Source organism: Pleurodeles waltl, chromosome 3_1 (genome assembly GCF_031143425.1).
Source record: "Pleurodeles waltl isolate 20211129_DDA chromosome 3_1, aPleWal1.hap1.20221129, whole genome shotgun sequence".
Taxonomy (NCBI): Eukaryota; Metazoa; Chordata; class Amphibia; order Caudata; family Salamandridae; genus Pleurodeles; species Pleurodeles waltl.
This window is the reverse complement of record NC_090440.1, coordinates 1,750,519,705-1,750,545,820: the sequence shown is the minus strand read 5'-3', so window position 1 is coordinate 1,750,545,820 and position 26,116 is coordinate 1,750,519,705. Positions and strand designations below refer to the sequence as shown.

Below are 26,116 nucleotides of genomic sequence, written 5' to 3'. Positions count from 1 at the left end.
CAAAACTGCGTTAGCACAGTTTTGCGTGAAAAAGTATAAATATGCCCCTTGGTTCTTTACTCTCAAATGTTACATACAGATGTCATGCCAATTGTCAGTGCAAACATAAAAGACTACACAACAAAATTGCTTCAGATTTCTGGGCCTTAAAAACATTTTCTATATTTAGGATGGTTTGGCTTTTAGACGTTCTAAGGTGTCTACAAAAAGTCTGTCTTTTTCATTCTATATTCTCATTACTGGGAAATCAGCAAAATAAAGTCAAAATGCTCAGTTGCTTGTACCTATCTTGTCAAGAATGTCATGTAGGCAGGCATTATGCCACCTTGTGGTGTGAGTGAGAGTTTCAGTTTTGCCGGAGGCATATATGATCATCTCACAGAAGCCCTACTTACAGGAGATTTAAGAGAGAAAGAAAGAGAGTGTGTGTGTGTGTGTGTTGGCATGTGTGTATCCTTACTTCACAGTCAATCCCATTCATGTTCTATTTGCCACACTTTATTCCTGCCAGCTTTGCACTTCATCTAGTTCGTCTCCAGTGCCCACACCTCTTATCCTCTCATACTCTTGTTCTCCCACTACCACTCTGCATCTCCCCAGATTTCCACCCCACCCACACTGATTCAGATAGCAGTTAGAGAAGATCCACTTCTTTATGTCCCTAGCCACAGCCCCAGGAGACAGGCAAGGCGCAAAGCAATAGGGGAGAACGGGGCAATCCCAGCATTCCTTTGCTTGCTAAGCCTCCAGGATGGCTAAGCTCATCACAACCACACGACTGATATTGAAAGATCCTTCGATGACAAGCCTTTTCATGCTTAGGCAATGCTGGTGCTACTGATTACTTGCTACTGCCCGAAAGTATTAAAGACCAGAGATGAGAAGACACATAATCGACTGGTTTATGATTACCCAAAGCAGGGTCCTAGAGCAAATAAAGTTTGAATAAAGGAAACATTGTCTCCAAAGAAAACATTCACTGTCCTGCTGCAAACCCACTGATATTCCAGGATCAAAATGCTATTTGATGCGTTTTTTGAGAAAACAAAATAACCGCTCCATTTTCATGTTCTTAGAAGATGGGGGAATGACACATTTTGTTTGCCAGTTGCTCTTTCACGTTTCTGTTTTTCACATCCAAAGATGAGTCATTTGTATTCGAAACTGATGTCAGTACAGTAGAGATGGAACGATCTGAAGCCAAACCAAGTGCTCATGAAAAGCCATTGGATTATGGTAGAGCCACGCAGATCAGGCCTGATTTCTGTATGGCCGACTTCAGCGATGTAGCTAGATATCTGTTTGAGTGATGGGCGAGGGAGAGTAACCAGTATACATTGTGCTGGAGATGTTTCGAGCAGGCCTTTAAGAATCAATTTGGGAACTCGCACCACTTCAGCACACACGTACAGTAAAGTCTCACCTCAGCCTGCACAGTTAATCTATCCTGCCATCCATCTAGTTATCTAAGTGCCTATCAAAGGAAGTGCTCCCTAGTGTGATCATCATGGCTCTTCAATTTCAATTCCAAGGAAGAAATCACCTGCCACGTGCAGCAGTGTGGGTGCTAAGGCCACAAGAATGTTTCCATGAATCCAAAATAGAGGGTATTTTTTAAAGTTGACCAAATACAAAAGAGCTCTATTTAGGCGTTAGATCTCTATGAGGTAAAGGCATCTCTTTCAGAAAGACAGGCCTCTTCGGAGGGGAATTACATTTTGATACCGGCAGAGCTCTCTCCAAAGGGCTATGGCTTGCAGGTCTCTGTTCAGGAGGACAAGACTTCCTTTGAAATAAACATTCTGACCTTCGGAAGTGCAGGGTTTACTTCAGAATAGCAGGTCTCTCTTCAGAACGTTAGAGCGCTTTTTAAAAGTGCAATTCTAAAGACTATTCAGATTATTAGGTAACATCCATCCACAGAAGAAAGTTTGATTTTTCAGATGTCATAAGAATTAACTACAAGTAAGGGTTCTGAGTTGTTTGTCCTTTTGCCTTAGGATGGAACGAGCAAGAGTCCAGAGAAGCGATCTTCACTGCCCAGGCCCTCCTCCATCCTTCCTCCACGAAAAACGTTCCCGTCGGACCGAGAAGAGAACTCCTTCTCCACCAGCACTTCTGTCTCCTCTTCAGCTCGACGGACTACCAGTAAGTGCGTTCGTTTCCCAGCGCTTGCGTTTGTAGAGGCAGTAAACGTGCTCAGCATCACATGGGTTGCTGTGGTTTGCTCAGCCGAAAGACACTGAGAAAGGTAGTTCGGGAGACCTAGATAGAGTGTGTTGCTGTAATCAAGTTGGGATGTCGTAAAAAGCATGCTACACCATGGCTATTTTAGTCTATTTAATAATATTTATCGTAATGTTTATTTTCTAATGTCAGGTGTCTTTCTCTCGCTATATGTCAAGGTGAAGAACTTCCCCTAATAACGTCCTCTTGCCTATACTATTTTCTCAGATATCCCTAATGCTTGATTTAACCAGTACCATGCTGTTGGCACAACAAATGCTTCTTGTTAAATTAACTGATGCTAAGCACACTCATTGTGTGCTTAAAATCACTTCATGGTGGAGAACGTTTGAATATAAACATGGAAAAGGGCAGTGTCCCTGATTTGATACTACAAATAGCCAAATGTACTACAAATCATTTCTGTTAACCTGCGACACACAAGGACCTCCTTTCAATTTAGATGAAAATTTGCATTTAGGTGGTTTTGGACAACTAAGGAGATCATTTAGAGTTTGACTGATGCGAACAATTCACCAAAAACCTGCAGTTATCCCGTCAGTGGCTATCATTCACCGTACACCCTAGAGCGTAGGCCAGTGTCGGGCCAGTGGTCGCATTGTGTCTGCACACACCTCAACTCCTGTATAGATGGAGAGAGTGCTGTGTACCGGTTGACAGATCCTAATGCTACTTTCATGCCTGCTGTCTTCAAACAGGCAACCCATTGCCTGCGTTGCCGGGTTGGAGAGAGCCTAGTGTGCATGTATTTTTGCCTGCGGGCCAAACATACATGCACACTGAGAGAGGTAGTGCTGTGCACTCCCCTCGCCATGCTTGTCGTAGCCTGTGGCCCTGCCTCTTTTTCAAGAAAACGATAGTAAACATAGTTTATTATCGTTTTCTTGTAAAAGTTTTGCAGCAGCTGCTGTTGGGGGGAGGGGGCAACAATCCTGTGCAAAGGCGGAGTAGCCGCCCCTGCCAATATCACACAAATGTCCACAATAATGTGTCCTCCACATCCCACATGATCAATTTCACCCAGTGACACCATGTCAGCAGTAACAGCAAATGCCAGACCTCGGTTTCCTATAACGAATCATGATTTGCAGGTGTGTCAGTACAATGCATTTTTTATCAATGGCAGGCAAGGACTGGAAACCGTTGCTGCTGATGACATCTCCCAATCTAGCAAGTAATAGAATACACATCCCTCACACACACATTTGGTGCATGTGGAGTTTTGCAGATTTGGATGCTTGCTGCAGAACTGTTGACCTTCATAACCACAAACATTAAGGAATACCAACCTCAAAAGGAGGTGCGGGAAGTGGCAGGATCTGACTGGCGTAGCCCCTGCAGCCTCCAGTGGAGAAAACGTTTGTCCTGAAGCGATATGTGACCCAATCAGCTTCTTTCGGACATGGATAAAGTCATTGCTTCACTGTTGCTTATCTGTGCTAAGATGCTGAGCTACACACTGTTAACTAGCAACAGTTTTCATGCCTTGACCCTCTCGATGCATACTGTTGCTATGGTGTACATATCTAGGGTAACCAGATTATTTTAAAACCAAAAGCAGGAACATGCCTTAGACCCGAGTAGGCAAATGTTGGCAAAATTCAGGAGTACAGCAGTGCTATGATGAATACAACCACCAATATAAAAATAGATTATTCTGGCACAATCCACAGGCATATGTTAATGACTCGAACACAAAAAAAGAGACAGACTTTCACAGAAGTGCGCAGTTGTGCCATTTCAGAAAGCTCTGACTAGCTGAATAAAATGTTTTGGGGGATTTTAACGAGTTCTGTACCACATTTGACTACATACAGTTCTGCCAGTACAGCTTTCCTTGCGTTCAAGGATGTTTAATTCCACATTTATAAAAAATCTACATTTAATTACTAGAAAGCAAATTTTGAAACCAGGACATGATAGTTTTATTATATTTAGGAAAGGTTGAGGTGGTGGAGAAGTACAGGTGGATCTGCAATGGCAATTCATTGCATTCCTTACATATGGAATCAAAAAGAAACCTTGAGGCCCACTTTCCAATACTTGAATTCATGACCAAGTCAAACCTGTTATGTCAGACCTGGCCAGTACCAAACGAATAAACTTGGGGTCACAGGATGGTGATTTCTCCTCAAAGGCAGGACTACCATGGTATATTTTTGTGGATAATCAAACAAAAGGCAAAACAATCCAACTGTGACCACCCACGTAACCTAGTTTAGCTCTAAAGCGCCCTAAGGCAAGTATGCCTTTTACATAGTAAAAATATCAACCTCTTCCTTGTGTCTTAGTCCAACACTCACCTCCGCAGAAGCACATTCTTCAATGCAGAAACTTGGGCTCCACCAATATCTGCCTATCCCAATGAAGTTTACAACCAACACAAAGTGGGAAAAAGAAGGACGCATTTTTCAAGCACCACAAGACTAGGAAGCTCTACGTTCGATGAACACTGGTAGGGTGTCTTTGGAATTTACTTTCAGAAGATAGACCCCATTCATCAAGGTATTTTATCTTCATTGTCTAAAAGGATCTGTGCATGCTCTACTAGTGAGAAGAGAACACTGAACTCCCTCTTGATCCTAATGGCACAGGCGACTCTTTCTAAACAAGCGTTATATAGCCTCAGTCAGACACCGAATAGCACCAAGGGTCCCTGCAATTGGAGTTTGTTGTGCTATAAAGTGCAAGATATAACTTGAAATTACCCCCAACTTTTTTTTTGGGCCTTGCACATCATTGATTCAGCCGATGGTTCTAACTCTAATATACAGTTCAATATGTGCTGCCTCTGCTACGAGTATTCAATATTAAAATAAAATTTAGATTATACATTGTCAGATTTTTTTTTTTTTAACTGTATCGTTCAGTTAGAGGCCCCTATGTTGCAAATGTATCTTTCTTCTCTCCTCTTTCCTCATCTTTCCAGCATTATGTTGCTACCACTGCAAAGTCTTTCCTGCATCGCTTGCTATAAAGACCTTTACTGTCCGGGCACTATCCTTATGAATACTGGAGATAAATCATATAGAGAATCTTTAGGAAAGGTAGTTCAACAAATTAAAACTCATGTGGCTTAAAATGCGTGAAGTAATTATTAAAAGGTCAAACGTTAATACACTAAGATACTGAAAAGTTATGCCTCTCTTAAATGTTAGTTAATGTAATGGATTTAATGCACTACCTGGCTAAACATTAATGCTGTAACAAATTATTATCACTAATAAGTCGCATCTCAAATATTAACCCCGACAATATCATTCCTGTCTTCCTTCCCGATAGTCTTCTACCTTCCCTCTCCTTTCACTCTAGTGTGCCTTTATCCATTCCTCCCTCTTCTAATCTCATCTGTTTCTTGGCACAAGCCATCCTGTCTTCAACCCTTTGCTTCCTCCTCCCCCACCTTTGCTGTTCTCGCTCTCCTACCTTCTCCTCTCTCCGTCATTCCCTCCCTCCAGCCTCTCTCTAGCCTTCCCTCGGCTTCCCTGCAAACCTCATCTTAATTCTCTACATTCCGCTCTAGGATCTTTCATTTCCCTCCTCAACCACCCTCTTGTCTAATCTAACAATAAGACTGAAACATATGCACCTAGACATTTCAAGGTGGCGACAGGTAGCCGACACAAGACATAATGGCAGTGAACGTGCAAAACCAAGACATTCAGACAAGGAAGGCAACTGTGGGTGGGTAAATAGAGACAATAAGCAGATGCACACAGAACCTTATATGAAGAATAAGACACAAAACCACAAGACCGAATCCGCCTTCAAAGGTCTTGCCACTGGAATAGCCCATAACTCGGAGATTGGTTGATGTCCCTCAACTCACAGACTCACTCACCACATTTCATCGCATCACTCCTTCAGAGAATCCTCTGTTGGGGCTTCCCATGCCTGTCAGACTCACTAATCATACCCCAACGTTTGGTGGAAGACATCCCCCACTATGCACAGACCAACTGACTGCACACAGGCAGACGGGCAAAAGACCCAATGCCCTGTATGGATCATCTTCATTATGAAGGCTTACAAGGTGCAGACACCATTATTCATCCTGAGACCCCTCTGCACCCCCTCCCTCCGATAAACATCAGGAAAGCAAGGAGCTGCCATACGCAATGTTATAAAAATACAATAGCTCAAAATGAAAACAAGTTTGGAAATGGATGCAAAATTTGACCATTCAGTCGCACTCTACATTATCGACCTTGTAGGATTATAGTCTGGAAAAGGGACCTACGCGGTTTTAAAATCTATCAATCTACATATAAGCTAACAAAATAAACGTATAATTTCTGCAAGGTTTTGCATTTCACACAATAAAACATCTGTACTTGTTTCGTTTAAACGGTATACTCCCAACCTATTTTTTTTGTAGACTAGAAGGTGGCACTATATATTGCGTTCAAAAGTTAGATTAAACACCATTTAGAAAAGCAGGGCCACTTGTCAGTGACCTTTTAAGCAATGTAAAATGGAATTAAATTGTTCTTTGTTTTAAAGGGAGCATCACCTTCAGCAGTTGTACTACAACCAAAAAAGGAAGGAAAGTTTGCTGCTAGTAACCTAAAATATGGCTTTGCCTAATAAAGGTGTGATACCTGCCTGATCACAACTCTACTTTTCACTGTACTTTCTTGGTCACATGATATAAATAGAACCTTACTATCCTGGATTCTATGTCTACAAATGATATAAAAGGCATGTACTGTGGATATCATATGGTCTCCACTAAATATATGCCTATTGTTTTTTTTGTAACATGGCATAATTCAGGCACTCAGACCTTATCAAAATCTTTCTTGGCGTCTGCAACTAATATTGCCAGTTCCTAAGCTGGGAGAGGCGCAATAATAGGAACCCCATTTGAGTATGTCTGTTTGTGCCAAGTATAAAACCATATCCCTTTGTACACAATTCCATCAATTCCATCAGCAAATCTAATCTCTAGAGTCATGGAATATGTTTAGGTTATTGTTAATTAAGAAGAGGACGAGTGACATAATTGCATGCTTTGTCTTTTTTTTCTCCTAAAAACAGAGTATTATTATGATACCTGGAATCATATATTTCTGCTTGGACTCCCAGTAAAGCACAAATTAGAATTGATTGGGTGTTGACTATTTTACTGTGTTATAATATGCTACTTTTTCTGACACTCTCAAAGTTTATTGCAAAGTGCTGAGAGCTGGAAAGCCCAAACAAATGGAAAGATTTCCACTTTTTTGCCAATACCAATGGTGTCTTCATAGTAGTGAGGATTGTAGAACTAACCTCTAGAGAGATACCATCTTAAGTACTTAAATTCTCTTCCTTCCTGCTATCTAAGCACTAAAGTGTTTATGAAACATTTATATAGTGAAACCCTAGCCGGACGGAAATGGAGCACCGCAAAGGGCCCAAGGTGAAAGTACACTGCATCCTAATATAGTGTTGTTTTTTAAAGAGATAAGTCTTCAGTTCTTCCCTAAATTAGAGCAGGGTTGAGGCAATCCTGATAGATACAGGGAAGTTGTTCCAGATCCTGGCAGCACTGATGGAGAAATAATGTTGCCTTATTAGTTTCTTTTTTTGCTCCTGTTCTTCTCCAGTCTGATGGTGTCCTGGCAGCGTATATGCAGAGAATCACCAGAGATAGTGAGCTTGCCAGTCAGATAGGGTTGCCGGTCACAATTGCTTTGTAGAAGATGTATCTGGTTTGGAAGATGACACAGGCATGCAGGACAGTCAGCAGAGTTCCATTAGTGTGGGGGTGACATAGTCATATTACTTCAGGCCCTGTATGAGGTGCCATGCTGCATGTAGGATAACCTTAAACGGGGGTATTATGGAGGCTGCAGTGTCACCATCCAGAATGTACGAGGCATTACCACCATTCAGATGTGAGAGTACGAGGGCTTGAACCTCAGTTCCTAAGTCTCTTCCTGGGAGGAGTGGTTTCACTTTCATTATTAGAGAGTGCTGGTATCAGGCTATCTTTGGTTTTTTAGTGATGTGTTCCTTTAGGGTCATATAAGAAACCTAGGTAATTTTGAGAGACATGGCTATTGATGATAGTTGGAGTTTGAATCCGTCTAGGTTTATGTTGTAGAGTCAGAAAATGCATACACAAATCTAGCTGAATGCTAACATTTACATATATGTGCTCTTCATCTGTAAGGTGTCTAGTCAATGAACTGGATTAGCATTATTTGCAGAGTAGCTGCTATTGAGTAAAAACATTTTTTCCTTTCAGGAAAAGGTGCTGATTTCAAGCAAAAAGTGCAGCAGATTGATTTGATTTAATTGTATTTGTACAGAGTGAACAGCTACTTCCTGCGAAGCGTCCTTGGTGGAGGTAGAACTTCAGGGAACAAGATGCATAGTTGTGATTCAGGCCTTGGTCCAGCTGGCCCTCTAAACTGGTTTCCAAGTTTAAGCGCAAATAGTTGAGACCTGACCAGTTTCCTGAAATTCATCTGATTAGACCGTAGTCTGATGGTCGGCGGGAGAGTGTTCCATAGTCTGGCTGTCATTATTGGTATTTGACAAAGTGTAGCAGATTGGTATTTGTTTTTAAGCCCAAGGAACACCTGTTCCGGAGTTGAGGCGCCCGGAGTGAAAGTCTGTTCAACAGAAGCAAGAGATACTGACTGAATACAGTGAGGTAGATTGCACTGACCTACCTGGGATAAATGCCTAGATCTTATGGGTTAACAATCGCAAGACATCATCACGTATAACACAGGGTACAGTGCATAGGACTGTAAAGCAGGTGCGATGTTCCGTCGACAGCAGAAAAATGTTTGTTTCCTACTATCAACCAGTGAAAGTAACTTTTGGCCCTGCTCCATTAACATAACATGCTCAGCAAATTCGTCTCAGACCAATACAAGAGAAACAGGTTTCATGTCCTATCAGTTCTAGTAAATGACAACAGGTCTCCTACCCCCATAGGCACATAACAGAACCCGTTGAGCAGCCACTATACCAACAACAGCAAGGCCAGCCTCCAAATTTTAATGAAACGTCGGACAGATATAGTGCACTTCACCTCCATGGACCACCATGGTACACAAGTGCCACATTAATTTTCCCGAATGTGGAGCCAAGGGCCAATCTGCTATCAGGAACGTAGCTTCCCTTCCTTGCTACATGACACTGGGGAATGCAGAGGAGGAAGGATGGACCCATCACTACCCTCCTTAAGCAGGCACTTAGATGCTGCAGTCCAAGTTGATAAGGTCATATGATGAACAAAGCCTGTGTGGCAAATACAATACATCTCGATCATTTGGCACTAATATCCTCCCAGGCCTAGCCGCCTTCATATTCACAAAAAGAGACTCAGGTCTTGGCATCAACTAATTTTGTCTTTTCAAAAAGAACAAAGAGCCGACACTTTGTTTAGCTTCTGGGCTCATATCCTTGCTTAAAGTGGAAAGTAACATGTATTCTTTAATTATAGCTAATGATGTCGTCCCAGTTTTGTGTGTTTAACCCTTCCTGAGCAATAGCGCTGTTCTAGTGGAGAGTGGGGGTCAAGGGGAACATATCTCAGATAACGTGATTGTGTAGATATGACAATAGTGTTTAAACCTTCTGGTAATATGGGTAAATGCTGAGAAAGCAATGTCCATTGAAGATATCACAGGTATCTAATGAAACACAGGGGTTTCCTACCAGAATGTGATTTATTCGGGCACTTGAAGATCAGAACTGATCAGTGGCGTAGTGTGGGGGGTGCAGGGAGGGCCGGCCGCACCGGGCGCAACATCTTGGAAGAGACTCGAGTGCTAAAATCCACGGGTTAGGGGGCGCAAATTACTTGCCTTGCCCCGGGTTAGGGGGCGCAAATTACTTGCCTTGCCCCGGGTGCTGACAACCCACGCTACGCCACTGGAACTGATACCCAGTGGCTAAATTGGTGGTCAGCGGAAGGGAAAGCGTTCAATTGATTAATCTGTGTTTTGAGCCACATTGCAACTTAGTTAGAACGTGTCAAATGACACAATCTATCTGAATGTTCAGAAAGTCTTACTGCTCTTAATGATCGCTGCCCCACCTGATTTTAGTTTAACTATCAAAAAAAGTATGTCTTGAAACCACACCACTCTTCATTTTAGAAGGTTGAAGAACAATAAAGTAACTGTCCATTGTAAAATGTTATTTGCTTCAATACTTGCCCATTCACATTTCTAATAAATATTTTTAAACACTGGATTAGTTTTCCACTACTGGTTAATGCTGACATAATGGTTTAATCTGATTTATCAGCTAAACCCAATACAGTGAAAATATGTGTTGCTGATTTATTTGCTTTAGGTAAATGCTAACATTAATTTAGCCAGGTGCCACTTATAGGTACAATGCTTCCTACCTTATGGGCAATTAGTTAATTCTATAGGTGACTCATTTAGTGCTTTGAAGTAGTTTTTTAGGGCTGTAAAACGATTTATTTTTTAGAGTTTAGCAGTCTATCCAGAACCATGAAAGCATGTAGGCTGCAGGGGACGAGGCCTCAGTTGGAGGCCCGTGATATGTTTCCATGGTCACAAATGGGATGTCACAATATAGTGCTTCAATCCACCTGCCATTAATTTTACATGCCATACATATAGTTGTTGCACTATATACAATGGCTTTATAGTAAAAGTAAATGTGCCAAATGGGATTTATGACAATTCCGACTTTGTTTTAGGGGTCAGAGCACTTACACTGGCAATGGATGGAATGGATAGCAGTATCCCAGTTTTAGAGTTCAAAATTACCAGCAGGTGAGTCCCCAAAAAAATGAAAAACTGGGGGTGACCACCCAAGAAGGGCTCATTTTACAACAAGCATGCACTCTATTGTCTTAGAGAATCTGGTCTGGACATAATGAATCCTCAACAGATATGGTAAAGAAGGTCTCATGATTGATGAAAATAACCTATTCAGGTCTCTTGAGCTAATGAGAAAGGTTTCAGAAGCAGTAAAATTTCAAAGGCAGCACTGGTTTACTGTTTATTTATTAATGCCATTCAGACTTCAGACAGTTTCCTCAACCAAATTAGGATCTAACCTCTATGTCGTAGTGTAAACGTTGACCAGGACGATATGTTCTTCCTCCGTCCAGTGATGAATAAATGATAGGATTCCAATGAAGCCAATGTTTTGCAGATCTCTGCAAAGTGGTTGCCGGGTGTTGAATTTGTAATCTTCTTGTCCTGGTAAATCCATGAGGGGAAAACCACAAGGCCTGCAAATTATGATTTTTGCATTTAATATCGCATATTTAGTGACTGCAAGTCCTTGAACGAAAGTAAGCGTAGCTCCTAATCAATCTTAAATTACACTAAAACAACAGTGTGTAACACTTAGGGTGTGATTCTAACTTTGGCGGGCGGCGGAGGCCGCCCGCCAAAGTTCCCCCAACAGAATACCGCTACGCGGTCAGAAGACCGCCGCGGTTATTCTGTGTTTCCCGCTGGGCTGGCGGGCGACCGCCAGAAGGCCGCCCGCCAGCCCAGCGGAAAACCCCTTCCCACGAGGAAGCCGGCTCCGAATGGAGCCGGCGGAGTGGAAAGGGTGCGACGGGTGCAGTAGCACCCGTCGCGATTTTCAGTGTCTGCATGGCAGACACTGAAAATCTTTTAGGGGCCCTCTTACGGGGGCCCCTGCAGTGACCATGCCATTGACATGGGCACTGCAGGGGCCCCCAGGGGCCCCACGACACCCCTCACCGCCATCCTGTTCCTGGCGGTCAAAACCACCAGGAACAGGATGGCGGTGAGGGGGTCGGAATCCCCATGGCGGCGCAGCAAGCTGCGCCCCCATGGAGGATTCCTCAGGGCAGCGGAAAACCGGCGGGAGACCGCCGGTTTTCCGTTTCTGACCGCGACCATACCGCCGCGGTCAGAATGCCCTTGGGAGCACCGCCAGCCTGTTGGCGGTGCTCCCGCGATCGTTGACCCTGGCGGTCAATGACCGCCAGGGTCAGAATGACCCCCTTAGGGTGCTGGACATACATTTTTTGCTATTCAGCTTGCAATTCAGTATACAATTTGCGGGTTCATAGGCGCCAGCTCTGCTGTTTGAAGTCTACATTTCTCACCAAACTAGCACGAAATGGAGTTTTCTTTGATTTTTATTTCACGTTTTGGCCTGAGCTCAATTTCCCTTCTTGGCATTTCATTTTAATGTTGATGACGGTGCGCAGGAATATTTAATGTATAACTGAATGGAAGGTTGTCCAGTTAGGCTCAGTGCTCCATCTTCAGGAGGCCCAATTAGATGGTCCAGTTAATACAGCTAAATTTTCTGTTGTTTCTATACTAAAAGAATAGATGCAGGTGACTTTGAACAGCATATCTGGTCCACGCCACTGGGATGGGCAAACGCGGAACAATTTCTGTGCCCCAAATCAAATGCAGCCACATGCATCCAGAAAGAAGAAGGCAAAAACCACCAAATCCATAAGAAATAATTCAACCTTTACATTACCAACCGAAATAGAGTAAGCTGCGCCCTCGAACAAATCAGGTGCAATCCAATTCAGAGGTCAGTAGGATGCACCTATGGGATACCACTGACATTGATATTCACCTTATACACAGTAGGAAGCTCATGACCGTCTCATTTAAAAGTGCCTTTGAGGGACTCGAAATCAGAAACGTGAAAGCGCTTTCAATGTTTTATGAAAATATAATTGTGTTGGAGCTCTGTTTTACAGAGGAAAAATGCCTACATGATTGTACAAAGACTGCCTGACCTGACTATATTGAAGTTTCAGCCCGCCTCGGAATTCACAGCCTATATGATCCCCATCTACCTTTTCATGTCAACAGAGATACAGACTGAAAAGGTCCACCTGGCATTCTTTAAATCTGCGTCTGCTCCTCTCTTTGCAAAATCTATTTTTCCAGGAAGAGACAACCCACATAGGATATTAGCCCTCAACCTGCACTTAGGATTTGCAATTATAGCTATCATTGGTGGAGCAAGTGGGGCTTGTTTTCCTTGCTTGCATTCGGCACTGTTGCTATGTGTTAGAAATGGGGTTTTTGGTTGGCAGTCAGGTTACCCTCTGTCCAAGCAAAAGCCCTCACTCTAGTCAGGGTAAGTCACACACTATCCAAGATTATCCTGTGCCCACCCTCTGGTAGCTTGGCACGAGCAGTCAGGCTTAACTTAGAAGGCAATGTGTAAAGTATTTGTGCAATAAATCATACAATACCACCATATAGCACCACAAAAATACACCACACAGTGTTTAGAAAAATATATAATATTTATCAGGATAATTGTAGGTCAAAAAGAATAAAGTTGCAATGGAAAATTGTAGAAATATCACAGGGAAGTGATATAAAGTGTCTTAAGTCTTTAGAATGTAACAAAAGTCTCTTTCAAGCACAAGTACCTGGTTAGGAGTGGAAAAATCTCCTCAGAGGGCCACAAGAGAAGAGGTGCGTGGAAAAAGGGTGTGTGCGTCGATTTCTCCCCAGCACACACGGACTTGCGTCGTTATTTTCCACGCGGGGAAGTCGGGCGTCGTTTTCCGGCGCGTGGACAGTCTCTTTCTGTGGATCGCGGGGATTACCAGATGTCCCGGGTCTGTGCGTGGATTCTCCTGCTTGTTCTCCGGCTGTGCGTCGATCTGCGGGGCTGCGCGTCGAATTTACGAACTCACGGCAGGCGTCGCGTCGATTTCTCCTCTAGACTTCGATCTGCGGGGCTGCGCGTTAAAATTACGATCTCACGGCAGGCGTCGCGTCGATTTCTCCTCTAGAGGTCGGGCGGCGTTGTCCTTGCGAGGCCGTGCGTCGGATCTTCGATCGTCCCAAGAGCGTCGCGTCGATCAGCGTCGGTGTGCGGCGCTTTTCTCGCCGCGAAACAAGCTGTGCGTCGAAATTTTCGGCGCACGGAGCGTCCAAGTAAAAGAGAGAAGTCTTTTTGGTCCTGAGACTTCAGGGAACAGGAGGCAAGCTCTATCCAAGCCCTTGGAGAGCACTTTCACAGCCAGACAAGAGTTCAGCAAGGCAGCAGGGCAACAGCAAGGCAGCAGTCCTTTGTACAAAGCAGACAGGTGAGTCCTTTGAGCAGCCAGGCAGTTCTTCTTGGCAGGATGTAGTTTCTGGTTCAGGGTTCTTCTCCAGCAAGTGTCTGATGAGGTAGGGCAGAGGCCCTGTTTTATACCCAAATGTGCCTTTGAAGTGGGGGAGACTTCAAAAGAGTGGCTAAGAAGTGCCCCAGGTCCCCTTTCAGTTTACTCCTGTCTGCCAGGGTCCCAGTAGGGGGTGTGGCAGTCCTTTGTGTGAGAGCAGGCCCTCCACCCTCCCAGCCCAGGAAGACCCATTCAAAATGCAGATGTATGCAAGTGAGGCTGAGTACCCTGTGTTTGGGGTGTGTCTGAGTGAATGCACAAGGAGCTGTCAACCAAGCCCAGCCAGACGTGGATTGTAAGGCACAGAAGGATTTAAGTGCAAAGAAATGCTCACTTTCTAAAAGTGGCATTTCTAGAATAGTAATATTAAATCCGACTTCACCAGTCAGTAGGACTTTGTATTACCATTCTGGCCATACTAAATATGACCTCCCTGCTCCTTTCAGATCAGCAGCTGCCACTTCAACAGTGTATGAGGGCAGCCCTAATGTTAGCCTATGAAGGGAGCAGGCCTCTCAGTAGTGTGAAAACGAATTTAGGAGTTTTACACTACCAGGACATATAACTACACAGGTACATGTCCTGCCTTTTACCTACACAGCACCCTGCCCTAGGGGTTACCTAGGGCACACCTTAAGGGTGACTTATATGTAGAATAAAGGGGAGTTCTAGGCTTGGCAAGTACTTTTAAATGCCAAGTCGAGGTGGCAGTGAAACTGCACACACAGGCCTTGCAATGGCAGGCCTGAGACAAGGAAAAAGGGGCTACTTAAGTGGGTGGCACAACCAGTGCTGCAGGCCCACTAGTAGCATTTAATTTACCAGCCCTATGCACATAAAGTGCACCTTACTAGGGACTTATAAGTAAATTAATAGTCCAATCAGGTATGATTCCAGGTTACCATGTTTTAAGGGAGAGAGCATATGCACTTTAGCACTGGTTAGCAGTGGTAAAGTGCGCAGAGTCTATAAACCAGCAAAAACAGTGTCCAAAAAAATGGAGGGAGGCAGGCAAAAAGTTAGGGGTGACTACCCTAAGGCTGTCAGGTCTAACATGTGTCCCCCCCAGCTGAAAGTGGGGAGAGCTACCCGGCCTCCTGGGAGCTCTCATCGCTAAGGCGGAAGTACCTGGAGAGACCATCAGCATTGGCGTGGTCAACCCCTGGGCGATGTTCCACCGTAAAGTCCATCCCCTGTAGGGAAATGGACCACCTCAAGAGTTTTGGATTCTCACCCCTTATCTGCATGAGCCATCTGAGGGGCCTGTGGTCTGTCTGAACCCGGAAGTGAGTCCCAAACAGGTAGGGTCTTAGCTTCTTCAGTGCCCAGACCACAGCAAAAGCTTCTCGTTCAATAGCACTCTACCTCTGTTCCCGTGGTAATAGCCTTCTGCTAATAAAGACTACCGGTTGATCTCTGCCCTCCTCATTCAGCTGGGCTAGGACTGCCCCTATGCCATGCTCTGAAGCGTCTGTCTGCACGATAAATTCCTGGGAGTAGTCAGGGGCCATGAGTACGGGGGCCGTGCACATAGCTTCCTTCAGGGCGTCAAAGGCTTTCTGACAAGCCTCTGTCCAATTCACCAACCTAGGTTGCTTCTTGGAAGTGAGTTCTGTCAAGGGTGTTACAATGGTACCATAGCCCTTGACAAATCGGCGGTAGTATCCTGTGAGGCCTAGAAAGGCTCTCACCTCCGTCTGTGTTCGGGGTGGTTGCCAGGCCTTGATAGTTTCAATCTTGGCCTGGAGTGGCTGCACCTTGCCACCACCCACTAGGTGTCCTAAGTACACCACGGAACCCTGCCCAATCTGGCACTTACTGGCCTTGATGGTCAGGCCTGCCTGTTGCAGGGCCTGAAGCACCTCCTTGAGGTGAAGCAGGTGTTCCTCCCAGCTGGAACTGTAGACAGCTATGTCATCCAGGTAGGCTGCACAGAAGGCATCCTTGCCAGCTAGGACCCCGTTAACCAACCGTTGGAAGGTAGCGGGGGCATTTTTCAACCCAAACGGCATCACCCGGAACTGGTAATGGCCATCCGGGGTTGAAAATGCAGATCTTTCCTTGGCCCCCTCAGTTAGGCCGATCTGCCAGTACCCTGAAGTAAGATCAAACGTACTCAGGAACTTGGCAGCGCCTAGCCTGTCCACGAGCTCATCAGCTCGGGGGATGGGGTGAGCATCAGTCCGTGTGACTGAGTTGAGACCCCGGTAGTCCACACAGAACCGGAGTTCTGGCTTCGCACCTGGGGCAGTAGCCTTAGGGACTAATACCACTGGGCTGGCCCAGGGACTACTGGATTTCTCAATGACCCCTAGAGTCAACATCTTGGAGACCTCCTCCTTGATGCTGGCCTTCACCTTATCCGACAACCTGTAAATTTTGTTTTTCACAGGGAGACTGTCACCGGTGTCAATATCATGAACACAGAGGTGGGTCAGCCCAGGAGTAAGGGAGAACAGGGGGGAGAACTGCTCCAACAGCTCATAACAGTCTCCTTTCTGATTTAGAGTCAGGGAGTCAGACAGAAGGACCCCGCTTACTGACCCATCACCTTCTTGGGCAGAGAGGAGGTCGGGGAGAGGTTCACTCTCCTCTTCCATTCCTTCATCTGTGACCAGAAGCATGTTGATCTCCGACCTCTCAAAATGAGCTTTTAGTCGGTTCACATGGAGCACCCTTAGGGGATTCCTAGGGGTTTTGAGGTCCACTAGGTAAGTGGCCTCCCCTTTCCGCTCCTTTATTTCAAATGGGCCAGACCAGCGGTCCTGGAGAGCTCTGGGCTCTACTGGCTCCATTACCCACACTTTGTCTCCAGGTTGAAACTCTACCAGGGTGACCTTCTGGTCATACCATTGTTTCATCACCTCTTGACTGGCCTCAAGGTTATCTTGGGCTTCTTTCCAGAAGCGGGTCATCTGGTTGCGGAGGGCCAACATATAGCTGACCACATCCTGAGGGGGTGTCTTTGGAGCTTTCTCCAATCCCTCCTGGACAATGCTTAAGGGTCCCCTGACAGGGTACCCATAGAGAAGTTCAAAGGGACTGAACCCTACCCCTCTCTGGGGGACCTCTCTGTAAGCAAAGAGAAGGCATGGTAAGAGGACGTCCCACTTACGCCTCATGGCCTCAGGGAGGCCACCAATCATGCCTTTCAGGGTCTTGTTGAATCTCTCCACAAGACCATTCGACTGGGGGTGATAGGGTGTGGTGAACTTGTAAGTTACACCACACGCATCCCACAGAGACTTCATGTATGCAGACATGAAGTTAGTGCCTCTGTCAAACACTATTTCCTTGGGGAATCCCACACGGGTAAATATCCCCATCAGGGTTCTGGCCACCACCGGTGCAGTTACTGTCCTCAGAGGGATTGCCTCTGGGTAACGGGTGGCATGGTCCACCAAAACCAGGATGAACCTGTTGCCTAAGGCAGTTTTGGGGTCCAAGGGACCAACAATGTCGATGCCCACCCTTTCAAAGGGGGTGCCAACGACAGGGAGTGGAATCAGGGGGGTTTTAACCCTTTTTCCTGCTTTACCACTTGCCTGGCAGGTAGGACAGGATCTGCAGAACTTGTCTGAGTGTGTCCTCATTTTGGGCCAATAAAAGTGGGTGACAAGCCTGTTAAAGGTCTTGCCCTGCCCCAAATGTCCTGCCAGGGGAATGTCGTGAGCCAGACCCAGTAGGAAGGTTCGGTAACATTGGGGGACCACCAGCATACGTGCTGCCCCAAAGCCCGGAACCTTAGGCTCACTGTAGAGGAGATCATTCTCCCAATATAGGTGGTGATCGCCAGAGGCGTCGCCGGCTGCCTGGTTTGAGGCTTGTTTCCTCAAACCTTCTAGAGTGGGACATTCTTTCTGCGCCTTGCAGAATTCCTCCCTGGTGGGTCCACCCTCAACTTGCCAGCCAGCAAGCTCAGGTAAGTCACCTAGGGCGGCAATGTCTTCCCCAGTTGGCTCGGAAGCCTCCTCCTCAGGAGCCCCGTCAGCCACTGTGGGAACAGCGGGGACCGGTTTCCCGCACCCCTGGTCCCTCCTCCTGGCAGCTCTCTGGGCCATCGTTCCAGGCTCCAGATGCCCTTGACTTCCCTCTCGGTCAGCCATGGACCGTGTGGTCATGCAGACCCACTCAGGTAACCCTAACATCTCCAGGTGAGACCTGAGCTCCACTTCTTTCCAAGCAGTGTGCTCAAGGTCATTGCCTAACAGACAATCTACAGGCATGGCAGGACTCACAGCTACTTTCAGAGTACCAGAGACCCCCCCCCACTCAAAGGGAACCAGAGCTACCGGTAGGTGACTCTCGCGATTGTCAGCGACTCTGACCTGGTGGAATGTATTAGGTACTATCTGCTCTGCTGACACCAGCTGACTCTTGATAGTAGTCATACTGGCTCCTGTGTCACGCAGAGCCTCCACCCTCTGCCCATCAATGGTGACCCACTGCCGGTACTTGGAAGTATTTCTGGGCATGTGGGCCTTGGGCACCATTTCTCCTTCTCCCAGGGACACTAGGGAAATCTCTACCTGCTCCCCAAAGCTAGTTGGGTCCATCTCCCCCCGAGTGCTACACTAGTCAACCCAGGTGCCTGTCCGGTAGTGGACGGTGCCCTCTTGGGGCACTGTGGATCGCCTTTGTAGTGACCATATTGGTAACACTCCATGCATTTGGGGCTAGATTTTCCTGACTTGTCAAATGTCCCTGGCTTTTTCCCAAATTTGGAAAAGGAAGGGTTGCCACCCCCTCCCTGGGAATTCTTTTGGGGGCCTTTAGAGAGTTCCTTATCTGTAAGTTTATCTCCCCCCTCTTTCTTCTGTTGGGAACCCTGACCACCTTTGTGGGAGTCCCCCCCAGGTACCTTTTTGGACACTCTGGTGCTAACCCAGAGGTCCGCCTCCTCAGCAAGCTTCCTGGGATCAGTCAGCTTACTATCCACTAGGTGCTGGCGCAAATCTGTATAAGTAACATTTAGCATATGCTCTCTCAGGATCAAGTCATATAAACCTTTATAATCTGCTACTTTGTTGCCGCGCACCCATCCATTCAGTGCCTTTCTAGAGAAATCAAAGAAATCTACCCATGTTTGTGTGGTTTGTTTGGTGCTGTCCCTGAACCTCTGACGGTATCCCTCAGGGGTCAGCCCAAACTTGGCAAGTAAAGTGGCTTTCTGGAGTGGGTATGTGTTTTGATCCGGTGGATCCAATGTGAGAAGTGTGTCCCTCCCCAATGGCGGCACATAACCCCACATAGCTACCCCCCATTGCCCTTCAGGAACCTCTTGAGCCCTTAGTTCAACTTCATAAGCAGCTAACCATTTATCTATGTCATCTCCCACCACAAAACTGGGCACCACATTTTTGGGTATACGAACCTTCTTTTCTCCAGCAGGTCCTGTCTGTATGCTGCCACCATTATTGCTGGATTCAGACTGTCTTGCCTTGATCTCCAGCTCCTTGAGACTCAGTTCATGAGCCAACAATAGTTTCTTTTCAGCCAAAGCTCTTTCAGCTTCCACTTGTTTGGCTGCTCTTTCAGCTTCTGCTTGTTTGGCTGCCCTTTCAGCTTCTGCTTGAATCTGTTTGGCTGTTCTTTCAGCTTCAATCTGTTTGGCTGCTCTTTCAGCCTCAGCTTGTTTGGCTTCTCTTTCTGCCCTCCTCTCCTCCTGTTGCGCCTCAATTTTCAGTCTTGCCATTTGCAATTGGAACTCCCTTTCCTCTCTCCTTTCCTCTGCGGTCAGGCTTTGCATGGAGACACTGCTCCCTGCTCTGGAAGGGTGCACAATTGCAGTGGTAACACCATCCATAGATAGTGAAAATCCTTCTGAGGGGCCATTTTCTGGCTCCCCTTCCTCATCATCCTCTAAATGGGCTTCTGCCCAGGCCCTCAGCGCCACTTGAAAGTCCTCCTTTCTGGAGGCCCCTTAGGTGGGTACCCTTAATGCCCTGCAGAATCCTCTTAGTTGTTTGACCGTGTATGTATCCAACTGGACTAGGTCAAAGTCCCCTGTCTGAGACCCAGTCAGAGACATGTTGAGTGAGGATTTAGTTTTTGAAAATTGTCAGGAAAAAACGGATTTTCAAAAAGAGATAAAAACCAAGTTGACCTTCAACTGTGGGTAGGTAGTGAAATACTTAGCTACTGTATGTCACTACACAAATACAAGTCCTATCCTCACCGCTGATCACCAATGTTAGAAATGGGGTTTTTGGTTGGCAGTCAGGTTACCCTCTGTCCAAGCAAAAGCCCTCACTCTAGTCAGGGTAAGTCACACACTATCCAAGATTATCCTGTGCCCACCCTCTGGTAGCTTGGCACGAGCAGTCAGGCTTAACTTAGAAGGCAATGTGTAAAGTATTTGTGCAATAAATCATACAATACCACCATATAGCACCACAAAAATACACCACACAGTGTTTAGAAAAATATAGAATATTTATCAGGATAATTGTAGGTCAAAAAGAATAAAGTTGCAATGGAAAATTGTAGAAATATCACAGGGAAGTGATATAAAGTGTCTTAAGTCTTTAGAATGTAACAAAAGTCTCTTTCAAGCACAAGTACCTGGTTAGGAGTGGAAAAATCTCCCCAGAGGGCCACAAGAGAAGAGGTGCGTGGAAAAAGGGTGTTTGCGTCGATTTCTCCCCAGCACACACGGACTTGCGTCGTTATTTTCCACGCGGGGAAGTCGGGCGTCGTTTTCCGGCGCGTGGACAGTCTCTTTCTGTGGATCGCGGGGATTACCAGATGTCCCGGGTCTGTGCGTGGATTCTCCTGCTTGTTCTCCGGCTGTGCGTCGATCTGCGGGGCTGCGCGTCGAATTTACGAACTCACGGCAGGCGTCGCGTCGATTTCTCCTCTAGACTTCGATCTGCGGGGCTGCGCGTTGAAATTACGATCTCACGGCAGGCGTCGCGTCGATTTCTCCTCTAGAGGTCGGGCGGCGTTGTCCTTGCGAGGCCGTGCGTCGGATCTTCGATCGTCCCAAGAGCGTCGCGTCGATCAGCGTCGGTGTGCGGCGTTTTTCTCGCCGCAAAACAAGCTGTGCGTCGAAATTTTCGGCGCACGGAGCGTCCAAGTAAAAGAGAGAAGTCTTTTTGGTCCTGAGACTTCAGGGAACAGGAGGCAAGCTCTATCCAAGCCCTTGGAGAGCACTTTCACAGCCAGACAAGAGTTCAGCAAGGCAGCAGGGCAACAGCAAGGCAGCAGTCCTTTGTACAAAGCAGACAGGTGAGTCCTTTGAGCAGCCAGGCAGTTCTTCTTGGCAGGATGTAGTTTCTGGTTCAGGGTTCTTCTCCAGCAAGTGTCTGATGAGGTAGGGCAGAGGCCCTGTTTTATACCCAAATGTGCCTTTGAAGTGGGGGAGACTTCAAAAGAGTGGCTAAGAAGTGCCCCAGGTCCCCTTTCAGTTTACTCCTGTCTGCCAGGGTCCCAGTAGGGGGTGTGGCAGTCCTTTGTGTGAGAGCAGGCCCTCCACCCTCCCAGCCCAGGAAGACCCATTCAAAATGCAGATGTATGCAAGTGAGGCTGAGTACCCTGTGTTTGGGGTGTGTCTGAGTGAATGCACAAGGAGCTGTCAACCAAGCCCAGCCAGACGTGGATTGTAAGGCACAGAAGGATTTAAGTGCAAAGAAATGCTCACTTTCTAAAAGTGGCATTTCTAGAATAGTAATATTAAATCCGACTTCACCAGTCAGTAGGACTTTGTATTACCATTCTGGCCATACTAAATATGACCTCCCTGCTCCTTTCAGATCAGCAGCTGCCACTTCAACAGTGTATGAGGGCAGCCCTAATGTTAGCCTATGAAGGGAGCAGGCCTCTCAGTAGTGTGAAAACGAATTTAGGAGTTTTACACTACCAGGACATATAACTACACAGGTACATGTCCTGCCTTTTACCTACACAGCACCCTGCCCTAGGGGTTACCTAGGGCACACCTTAAGGGTGACTTATATGTAGAAAAAAGGGGAGTTCTAGGCTTGGCAAGTACTTTTAAATGCCAAGTCGAGGTGGCAGTGAAACTGCACACACAGGCCTTGCAATGGCAGGCCTGAGACAAGGAAAAAGGGGCTACTTAAGTGGGTGGCACAACCAGTGCTGCAGGCCCACTAGTAGCATTTAATTTACCAGCCCTATGCACATAAAGTGCACCTTACTAGGGACTTATAAGTAAATTAATAGTCCAATCAGGTATGATTCCAGGTTACCATGTTTTAAGGGAGAGAGCATATGCACTTTAGCACTGGTTAGCAGTGATAAAGTGCGCAGAGTCTATAAACCAGCAAAAACAGTGTCCAAAAAAATGGAGGGAGGCAGGCAAAAAGTTAGGGGTGACTACCCTAAGGCTGTCAGATCTAACACTATGGCCCTCATTCTGACCTTGGCGGTCTTTTCGCAAGACCGCCGAATTACCGCCGCGGTAAAGACCGCCGACCGCGGCGGTATGCCGCTGCGCGTATTCTGACCGCTGGGAGCGTTCCGCCGGAAAACCGCCAGCAGCCCCACTGGCGGTCGGCGGGAAAGTGGAGACTGGTCAACCTCCATCGCCACGCCAGCAGAACACCGCCCCCAGAATTACGACCCACATTTCTGTGTGGCGGTCTTCTGTTGGCGGTCTTCTGTTGGCGGTCACGTCCCTATGGCTCCCGTCGCCTCCCGGAGGACCAACGCACAAGGTAAGTTGATCGTCCGTGAGGGGAGGGGGTGGGGGGGTGTTGTGTGATGTGTGCGTGCATGGGGGTGTGTAGAGGGGGTGTGTGAGTGCGTGCATGCGGGCGGGGGTGCTGCTGTGCCTATGGGCAATGTGTGTAGTTCGGCGGGTGCGCATGTTGGCATGTATGTGTGCGGGTATGTGCCCCCGTTGTGTATGTGTGTGTGTAGGGGGTGTGCTTATGTGCATGTTGGGGGTGCGTGCATGTCGGGGTGCGTGTATGTGCATGTCGGGGTGGGGGGGCAGGGGGTTCGTACCACCTCTGGGGGGGTGGAGGGTGTGGGGGGAGGACTCGTGGGGGGTAGTGGGGGGTGGGGGAGACCCTTATCAGTGCCAGGGAAGGAATTCCCTGGCCCCGATAGCGCCTACCGCCATGGTTCGCATGGCGGTTCCCGACCGCCAAAAACCGCGGCGGTAAGCAGGGTCATGATACGGTTGGCGGTCTTGGGTCGACCGCCGGGCCGGAGTGCGCAAACTCCAGCCCGTCGGTCATGACCGCCGTGGCGGTCGGAGTGGGAAAGTGGCGGTCGATCGCGGCGGTGACCGCCGCGGTCAGAATGCCATTTTTTGGACCGCCGGTCTGTTCGCGGTCCGACCGCCGCCTCTCCGCCGACCGCCAAGGTCAGAATGAGGGCCTATGTCTCTTAGGATTTCCCAAAAACATACTTTAAAAATAGTAAGTAATCTTTTTTTTGCATTTAACCTTACCCAGTCGACTGCTTTTAACTTTAAATGTTTAAAGTGCCATATCTATATTAACTGACCATATCAAAAATTTTGATGTGTTCCCCTCGATCAGCTTCCAAAATGTCACTGTCATCTTTGAGAGGAATGCGCTGTTTTGATTTGTTTATACCAGGTTTACCAATAAAGTTGCAAGGTATTAAATTTAAGAAATATTATAAACAGTAGAGGTGGGCAAGGTCCTTTTTCTTAATCTAGGGAATGGGTACTCGCAAACATTTTCCCAGGGGCCAAAACGTTTGGTCTGTGATGTGACCGGGGGTCGCATCAATGCCAGCGGAATGGCGGTCGGATAAGCGGGTTGGGAGAATTGGTGGTTAAGTATTGGTAGGTGAAGCGAAGGGTATACATCTGGTGGCTGAACTGAGCAATATGAAACTAGAAAACCTGGGATTAATCTTAGCTTCCCCACTTTTCCAAATTGTGTGATCCTAGACAATTGCTTAATTTTAGGTTCAGGGTCTGCACCGTACAAATCTGCTTCTGTGTTTGATTTAATAAACTATAATGCTCTTCATCTATAATAGGAACCCAGGCCACTCGAAAAGTGCACATAACATCTGACTTGCTTGTTTAATTCACTATTGGCGTATTTGTCAGGGTAGAAGTTAAAATTAATGTTTCTAAATTATTATTTGAAAACTATCACATTTAAATTAATACTTCTCATTGCACTGATACAATAAATAAATTACACTTAGGTGAAATGGACTGCGTGTTACCTTAATACACTTTTTGAATTTTGAAGTGACCATTATATTTGTACACTTTTGCTGAAAGATGTCTTTAAAAATGAACTTGCTTCTAAAGGAAAGCTCAGGACTCCCTGGTTACTTTCTTTCCTTAACACAGTTAACCTTGAAATAAACAATGGTCTCTTTATTTAGGATCGAATGAAGAGCAACTCTGTACTCCTGTTGTCCAGGGGGCCACATTTAAAGGTCAAGTGGGCTGCATGCGGCCCCCGGGCCGTACTTTGAGTACCCATGATCTAGAGTAAATGGCAAAGCAACTAGGTCTCGTTGTTGGGACCTATTGACTTTGCCAATACTTCTTTGTGATGATCTACAGCTAATTATTTTTTCCCAATGCTGTGCAGCACTGACAATATAAAAAAGGCATGTGACACAACATCTCCTGGCTATTGTGTAATTTCATTGGTGTGCGCATGTGGGTTGACGTATGCGGACACAGCTGTCAGAACGCATGCATGCACTAGTGGACTAACATACGCTCCGTTTGCTTCCATTTTTGATTTACCTATTAAAGATGGTGGGCGCCACTGGGATTAGTAAATGAAGAAAAAAAAAAAGAAAAATGTTTTAATACAAAAGTGCAAACTTTTTTAAAGAAAAGGACTGTAGGAGCAGGGGATAATGGAGTAGCGAGGTGGGGGGAGCGGATAGGGTGAGGTGAGGAAAAGCACTGCAGAAGGGAAAGACCAACACAGGGTGTGGGGGAGAAGCACACATGGAGAGAAGAGCACAGCGCGGGGATAAAAATAACACAGAGGTGCAGGAGAGAAAAAGACAGAACACCGGGGGAAAAGCGCATAAGAAAACAAGAAGCATATTAAAATGACAGCAATACAGGGAGCAGGGGAGAGGAAGATGTCGCTTAAAACGCCATGTAGCACGAGGGTTAGGAATTTTAGGAGAGCAAATGGGAGATAGGAAGAAAAGAGCTGAAAAGCATGCACTCTCATGGAGTGCTTAACCAAAAAGAATAAAAGTTCCTGAAAAGTGAGCAGTGGAAAGATATAAAAACACATAAAAAATATAACAATAAATACATAGTAACATAAAAAATCCATAAAATGAATGAACAAATACATCCATCCCAGACTACCGGAAAGAAATGTCACGAGTTGTAACCCAGCTGTAAAAAAAAAGTACAAAGCACTAAACTAACATAGATAATCATTGCCATGGATGCGCTGTACTTACAATACAGAGCTCCATGGCGCACGTTTTCACTGATGTGTCCGAAATTTTGACACATCTGTGGCACTAACGTCACGCATTTCTGGACTAGCATAAAAAAAATGACGCTAGTCCAGCAATATTGGGGTTGGGGGGGGGCACGTTTAAAAAGTCCAGCGTCACTTTAATGCCAGCCCTAAAATATTGACGCTGTGAAGGCGCAGAACGACGCAGTGAAATCTTGGAGATTTCAGTACGACAGTTCTGCATGGCTTTTAACAGGGAAATGCCTACCTTTCATACATTATACCAAGCGCAGGTATAATGTGGCGCAAGGCTTTGCAAACTGGTGCAATGGTCCTAATG

The 26,116-nt window shown here is 46.3% G+C and overlaps 1 protein-coding gene across 27 annotated transcripts in view; it reads left to right on the top strand.

The window, feature by feature from the left end:
• MAP2 (microtubule associated protein 2) overlaps positions 1-26,116 on the top strand; it is an 805,405-nt gene that overhangs the window by 738,769 nt on the left and 40,520 nt on the right. For all 27 annotated transcript variants that reach the window (XM_069225688.1, XM_069225680.1, XM_069225684.1 and 24 more), the window contains one exon: positions 2,001-2,148. In XM_069225688.1, coding sequence (XP_069081789.1) covers positions 2,001-2,148 — 148 coding nt within the window. The remainder of the gene's footprint in view (positions 1-2,000; positions 2,149-26,116) is intronic.